Source organism: Zonotrichia leucophrys, chromosome 2, assembly GCF_028769735.1.
Source record: "Zonotrichia leucophrys gambelii isolate GWCS_2022_RI chromosome 2, RI_Zleu_2.0, whole genome shotgun sequence".
Lineage (NCBI taxonomy): Eukaryota > Metazoa > Chordata > Aves > Passeriformes > Passerellidae > Zonotrichia > Zonotrichia leucophrys.
In genome coordinates this window covers 44961975-44970058 of record NC_088171.1, presented here as the reverse complement: position 1 = coordinate 44970058, position 8084 = coordinate 44961975, and the positions used below count along the sequence as shown (strand labels likewise).

At 39.1% G+C, this 8084-nt stretch overlaps 1 protein-coding gene across 1 annotated transcript; it reads left to right on the top strand.

Annotated features, from left to right (window-relative positions):
- Window positions 1–204: 204 nt before the first annotated feature.
- Window positions 205–7434, top strand: LOC135443122 (C-C chemokine receptor type 5-like). The gene is made up of 2 exons (XM_064703350.1): window positions 205–317; window positions 3923–7434. Exon 2 carries the CDS (start codon window positions 3934–3936, stop codon window positions 5002–5004), a length of 1071 nt encoding a protein of 356 aa, XP_064559420.1. The 5' UTR covers window positions 205–317; window positions 3923–3933; the 3' UTR covers window positions 5005–7434.
- Window positions 7435–8084: the final 650 nt, after the last annotated feature.

Genomic DNA, 8084 nt, shown 5'->3' with positions numbered 1-8084 from the left:
TTTTTCTAAAACTATAGTGCTGGGTTGTGAAACTTCAACTCCTAGGAGGATCCTCTAGAATTTCAACATATCTGCACGCCTCAAGGGTTAGAAAAGTAACATCTGATGACCCATTTTTAGAAAAAAGAGAACCAGAGAACTGCTCCTTCATTTTTTTTACATGAGAATAGATTTTTTTGCTTGAAGTTTTCAAACTGATACATCCTTCTTCACACAGGAAGACGCGTTTTTGACCTTCTTTTTTGTGACGGACAAGTCATTTTAGCATTACTCATGTTGTAATAATACAAGACATCACCTGCACCATAAGATACATGGTAAGTCATCTTTGCCTCTTTTTTTTTTTTTTTTTTTACATTTAGTAGCTACATGGTAGTACGATGTCTGAAGTGAAACATACTAGTGGAATCCTGCCAGTGTACTCATCTTTACAAATCACGCTGGCAAAATGCATAATATATGTTAAATTGAATACACTATTTTTAAAGGACAAAATCACTAGAAGACTTGAGCAGAGCATCCAGGTAGGGAAAGAAATAAATCTCTAGTGATTGATCTGAGTAAGAAACATAATGGAGTATGCCTCCCTGATTTTGTCTCTGAAAATGATGTGCAATGATAGAAATATTGATTTTAAAACTGTTACTTCAAAACAAAACAGTTTGAATGTTGATTTATTTAAGAGTACTTATGCTTCTCATAGGATGACTACAGAAAAACTAGTGTTGTGTTTTAGACACTGATTGATTGGATCCTGTTTACATGCAGGACTTTACACTTAGCACTTTACCTCCATTTGCCACAGCTTTAAAATTATTACCATTTTATGGGACTATGCAAATGAACTGAAAGTCACTTTAATAAAATCTTTCCCTTTTAAAACACAGAAAACTGTGACCTGAAACTCAGCATGAAACAGGGACACGAGTTTACTCATCTTTTCTATGGTGAGCCTTTCTTTTAAAATATGCATGACTGCTATTCTGCTCAAGCACAGAAACAGAATTTGTGTAGCAGATTGCAGGTTTCTGGAAATATTGCATTTATCTAAACTGTACTCAAAATTATATTGAAGGTTGGTTTTTTTTAATATCTTTTCTTCAGAGATCTTTGTTGACTACCTTTCAGGGTTTTTTTAATGATCAGGAAACATAAGCCCAGATCCCACCAGTTAGGTGAACAACCTACTCTAGTTAGTGCACTGATTAACCCAATGAAATGTTCCAACCAGTAGCCAACAGTGTCTCCTAAAACATCAAGATTATAGGCTAAAGCACAAACCTGCTTATAGTTATTTTTTCTGGATTCCAAATTAGTATTTTTAGTCTCCATTGTCAGCATGTGCTTGATACTATATTCAATTCAGAGTAGTAAATTTTTGCAGAGAGACTTGTGAAGCAAAGGGCTGCAGAAATGGGGCTTTTTTATCAGAAGCAACTGCTCAAAGGGGAAGCCATAGCTTAAGCATGCAAAAAGGGTTGTAAGGAAGAAGACAAGATGCAGGGAAGATGTGGTAGTCATTCCAGGAAGGCAGAGGAAAAAGAGAGAAGGCATTGAGATAGCAGTTAATGGGAAGAAAGGTCTGTCACAAAAAGAATTATCACAGTAATATCAAGGCAGCATTTTGCTATGAATCCTATCAATCACCTACTCATAAAATCCCACTCTGGGTTTATGACTTAGTTGTTTTTCATACCCATATTTATGCATGACCATCCCACTGGTGCAAAATGAACAAGACAGGTCTGGCACTCATCCCATAATCCCAGTATACAGCATGGCTGACATTGTAAATGAGGATACTCAGCTCTGTGCAGGGATGTACTGTCAGGGCATGCCACATGGATCTAGCAAGTCCAGCTGAAGGAAATCTTGAATATTTACTTGGGTAATGCCCAAGTCTCATAATGTTTTGAAGTAAAGAATTTAATGTTTTAGACCAAACACACTTTTAAAAAAAAGTGTAGCTGAAAGTACTTAAGAAATATAAACCCTTAGTTACTTTGAAATCAAGATATTTACTGACAACAGACAGAGCCACAGCCACTTCCTTTACCAACAAAACCATAACTGCTGCATTGTAATAGCTACATAGTATGACTATGGAAAAAAACTGTTTCACAGAGATTGCCCGAGTTTCCTAAAAGACCGTCTTTGAAGAGGTTGACAGCACTTAATTGTCATCAAGAAATTGTATCTGAGCAAAGCTGAGACCCAAACAATTACAATTTGCTAATATTCTCTTACTCCTCATTCTCCAAAAGAAAATTTTACAACATACTCAACATACCAAAGTAATGTCTGAACATAGATATTGTTGTTCTTATTATTCTTAGGAGCAGAGCTGGTAGCCAGACTCAAAAACTAGGGGAAAGAGCGTAACAACCTTTTGCAAAAGCAGCATTTCTTTTTGCACAAGGTGCAGATTTTGCTCCAACAAAACTTCCTCTTTTGGAGCAGAGGCATATCTGCATTGTGCAGCATAAGAATCTCCATCAGGAGCTGGCAGCAGAACCTCATTTTTAAGGTCAGAGACCTAGCAAACAGCCCCTTCCCCAAGACCTCAGCTTAGGGTTAGCTAAGTCAACCTCTCGGACACTGATTAAGGACACTGGCATTTTAAGCAATTTGTTTTTACAGCAGTAAATAGTTTATTCTCCTGAGTGGTTTTATCTACAGGCACAAAGAGATGCTTTGGGGATTTAACAAGCTCTAAGTCAGAATGGACCAGTATGAGCTTGTACCAAAAAGCAGAGCAGGGGCCTGTCTCTCAGTCACTCCAGACATGGGCTAGGTTTCTTCAGTGACATTTAAACTTGCAGAACTCAAGTGCAGACTGAATGAAATAGTGGTGGTTTCGAGACTGTGGTCTCTGCAGAAGATGCCTGCAATCACACAGGGCAGAGCACACCACTGAAAAAAGTGCATTCAGAAAAGGACAGAACACAGGTGCATGACATGAGTGTTCAGGGATCACACAGCAAGCTGGACCAGATGCACTGCCTGAACTCTTCTGCATCGGACACTGTTGTCTTTGGCTAAGAACAGGCATGACATTTCCAGGAACAGGCTGATTTCAAAACTAACATCATGCCATGAGCAGCCACCTGTGTCATGAAGTGTCTGATCAAAGCAGTCATGATGCACAGGAAGACAGAGCAGCCCTTTAAACAGACAGCAAGTAGCTCTCTCTGAGGGGCTACCAAAGGCATTGATTGCATTTCCTCACCAAGTGACCAGAGAGCACTTTTGGTCCTTCTGACACTTCACAAAATCCTCTGCCCAGCTTCTCATGGGGCACACAGGAATTCTTCTGTGTTCTTCTGGAGTCTGTGAGAAGACAGTAGTCCTGAGCTTTTCAGAGATCAAGTTAAACAAATCTATGCTTCTGCATCTGGCTCACAGTCCTACCAGAGTCTTGGGAAAAGGGGAGGCTTTGGTGACTGGAGGGGCTGACATCACAATCACAGCCTTTCTCTGCTCCCAGTGTGTAGCAGAATTTGCCTGACAGCTTTCACAGCTCTGCTGCATGCTCACTTCCCAGGCCCTGACTCCTAGCAAGGGAAGGCCAGTCCCTCACAGAGTGCCTAAATCAAGAACAGCCATGGCTCAGATTCAATCCGACATTCCTCTGTTTCTGGCTTAGCTAGGAAGCTGACAGTCTCTGCTGAGAAGGAAAAAGGCACGTGACAATGCACACATGGGAAATGACATACTGCACACTTCCAGCATGAAGCAGTGTGACTGCACAGCTGTATGGATGAGTTTCCTGGAAGCTCTGCAATTTCATTCTCTTGACATCGTAATGCTTGCGTGCTCATAAGCAGAAATCATTTCAAACGAGAACCTCAGGATGTTTCATTCTCATTGGAGATTCCTCTAATTCCTCTAGTTTAATGTCTTTTTTTTTTCTCCTTTTCAGACCAATACACCATGGGAAACGAAACCACAGACTACACCGACTGGCCTCTCACAACAGAATTTGACTACAGTGATTCCACGCCTTGCCCTGCAACTGATGAAAAGCACTTTGCAGCAAAATTTTTGCCACCTCTTTATTCTTTAGTGGTGATATTTGGCCTGACAGGCAACCTGCTTGTTGTCCTTATCCTGGTCAAATACAAGAGGCTGAAGAGTATGACTGACATCTACCTGCTCAACTTGGCAATTTCTGATCTGCTGTTCGTGTTTTCTCTCCCCTTCTGGGCTTATTACGCAGTTCACGACTGGATTTTTGGGGAGGCGCTCTGTCGAATTCTGTCAGGTGTCTACCTCCTTGGCTTCTACAGTGGCATCTTCTTCATAATCCTGCTGACCCTGGACAGGTACCTGGCCATAGTGCACGCGGTGTTTGCTTTGAAGGCCAGGACAGTTACCTACGGCATCCTCACTAGTGTCATCACTTGGGCTGTTGCCATTCTTATTTCTGTCCCTGGGGTAGTATTTCACAAAACTCAGAAGGAAAGTTCAGGCTATACTTGCAGTGCTCATTATCCATCAGAGCAGAGAAATACATGGAAGCAATTCCTCACCTTAAAAATGAACATTCTGGGACTTTTTATTCCCATGTTAATCATGATCTGCAGCTACACACGAATTATAAAGACATTACTGCAATGTAGGAATGAGAAGAAACATAAAGCAGTCAGGCTTATTTTCATTATCATGATTATCTACTTTTTTTTCTGGGCACCATACAACATCTGCATTCTCTTGCGTGATTTTCAGAGTGTATTTTCCATCTCTACTTGTGAAGGAAATGGTCAACTGCACAAGGCAATCCAAGTGACAGAAACAATCTCAATGATCCATTGTTGTATCAACCCTGTAATCTATGCCTTTGCTGGAGAAAAATTTAGAAAATATCTTCGCAGCTTTTTCCGAAAGCAGATTGCAGTCCACTTGTCTAAATACTGTCCTGTTTTCTATGCTGACACAGTTGAACGAGCAAGCTCCACCTACACACAATCTACTGGAGAACAAGAAGTCTCTGCTGCATTATGATCTGTGTCTAGTGAAAAAATGGAATTGACTCTCTTGAGATCAACTCTATGTAGAAAGCCTGCTGAATCTCTCCTGGATATTGTCTCTAAGGCAGCTGAAAAAAAAAATAATCACAGAATACACATTTACCAAAGTTTGCATTTGCTCACAGACTTGAGTATTTGTAAATATATGAAAAAGATGCAGCAAATTACCTGACTGGGGGCCTGAGCTAGCAGCCTAACAGATTTTCTGAAGGGAACTAGAGGTTATCAAGTTACACTGGTTCTTTGGAAACATCTCTTGACTTTGTGCATCACACAAGATACCTCACTCATTTAAACTCAGTTCCAGTCATATTTTTTACTAGTCTGGTTGTCTATCTCTGTAAATAATGCTAAATTACTAAGGTCCATCATACAGCATAGAACAGAAAATTTTATACACTTAGAATGGACTCTGATATTTCATGGTATATTTGCCTTTGTGTATGGTTGAGTCCTAACCACTTAGATCTTTCTCATAATGGTTCTAACTGCTAGGGGTTAATGCCTAAGTGACTTTCAGGTTTGATACTTCTGAAGGGTCTCTTTTACTCATCTGTTCTTTTATATGCTACTCATGCTAAAAAGATAATATAATTGAGCTATCATTAAAAAACTAATGTCCTATAGCTGATCAGAAAATCAATGTTGTGACAGTATTTTAAAAATATATTTCACATGGAGCTTTAACCAGGTTGGATGAAGAGTGGAGAGTGAATCAAGAGTGTTATAATTTTTAGTGCAGTGATTTTGCTCGCCTTTTTTGTAGCCTCCATAAGAGGAATACTTAAAAAAAAAAGAGAATGCAGGCATAATGGCTATCACCACAACAGTGGTGAAACACATGTGAAAATGATTTCTGAATTGGATTGACACAGATGTTTTTAGAGATAAGTTATAAACATTTAAGTTTACAAAACATCTGAATAAGTAAAAATATTCCCTGTTCTACAGAGTCAAGGGCAAAGGGCATAGACCATTTCTCTTTTGTTTTAGAAGCTGGTATCATTTGGGGGGCTGTGATAATGGCGGGTTTTTTTGCCATTTAGGAGTTCTACAGAGAGTAAAAGTTTCCATAATTAGTAAGACTGGTGGTTAAATATGACTGATTCTCCATAAAGTTCAGAACCTGTAAAGCATGGGAACACAGAAAACATGAAATAAATATTTGGCTACTCAGGTGCTTAAGAACATACCATAATCACAATATTAATTAATTTGGGACAATTTCTCCTTCTAACAGTTCTTATATTTCCCTTAAGACATATGGTATTGGACAACTTTGGAGACAGGAAAAAAAAAGTGAATATTTTGTTTGCAGTTCCTATCCAGGAGGGCAATTTTTGTTTCCCAACTTCTCTAGCCAGTCTTTAAAATAATATTTTCAAAGACGCAAATGTTTCAAGAAGACTCAAAGAAATTTTACAATGAAAAGTGTTTGTGAAAGCAGGAAGTAAAACAGGGAAACCTTATCAAACCACTTGTTTTGTGTTATTTATTTTGTCATATTAAGCACCACTTTGGAACTACATCCACATGGGAGGTGTAACAGAAGTAACACCTTCTTATCTCATTTACAAGACATTCAGCTGCATACTCTTCTTTAAGGCCCTGTGCATCAATTACTTTCTGGACTTAGTACATGCTTTTAAAATGGGTAAATATATCAGCATAATGAGAAATACACGCCTTCTAGTCAGGCTTGTTAGTTTTGTTTTTTTTTTACTTACAGAACACATTTATGAAAAAAAATTTATATTTTATTCTGTCTTGACAAGAACTTTCTCTTGGTCTTAAAAACACCTTTAGGAAACTACTTTCTCTGGAGGGCTTTGATGCCAGACACAGTAATGCCTCTTTGTCAGCCCTTCGGGAGCAAAGCACAACAACCAAACATGCGTGGGGACACTGACAAGCTTTCTGAGAGGCACAGCAAAATTGCCTTTATCCTTCTACAGCATGGACCTCTAACCATGGATCTTTCTAAGCAACAAGCAGCTTCGGAGGAAAGAGGTGGAACTGAGGTTGGTGGCCCAGCAGTTCGGCAGCTTATCAAGAGTTCCCATCATTTCACTGGAAAGGGATCACACTTCAACACATGAAAACAAGGCATATTTCAGCGACTGCAATGAACTGTGATCCACATTCAAGGAGACAATTGAAAACACAGTATTTGGTTGCACTGCTGGTGCACTCAGTTAAGGACTCTGCCAATAACTGTTATAATACTTTGTATTATACCATCCATTAAAGTTGGTTAACTTTTTTGTTAGACTTCTTGATCCTTTCTCACCTCCATCCCTAATTTTTTAGAACAGCCAGGAAGAATGAAAAAGGAAAATAAATTCCTCTTCATAACACTGAAAGAACAGGTGGGACAAAATTGGGGTTTTACAAATGGGCTAAGAACCAGCATAATCAAATAACCAGCAAGATAACTCCAGTGCTCTTAACTGCTTATCACTAATAATCTAATAATAAATATGCTATTTGTGTTGTGATTACATGCGATTTTGTTCACATTTACCAATAGGAAAAGCAGTATCTCAGACAATTCATACCAATCCTAGATGATTTCTATTAGTGTTTTTAAAAATAAATAAACGTATAAAAAAATTCCAGCGTATTTAGTGACCTAAGTAATTAGGTCATCTAGCTAAAATCTAACAATTACAGCGGACTTGTGCACACGCTTCCCTTCAGTTCTTAAGATTACAGTGCCACCATGTGGTCACACTGTAAAGTTTGATGCCAACAAACATGCACTACTTCAGGCAGGCTTTTTGTGCTTTTCTCATTCAAAACATTTTTTAGGATGAATTTCTTCACACAAAGGGTGATTAGGTATTGGAATGGACTTTCCAATGGGAGGTGTCACTGTCCTTGGAGGTGTTTAAGGAGAGACTGGATGTGGCTCTCAGTGCGGTGCCATGGTCTGGTTGACAGGGTGGTGTTGGGTCATGGGATGGACTTGGTGATCTCAGAGGTCTTTTCCAACCTAATTGATGCTGTGATCTCTTTTCCTAAGAAAATCTCTCAATCTAATGACTCCCTCCA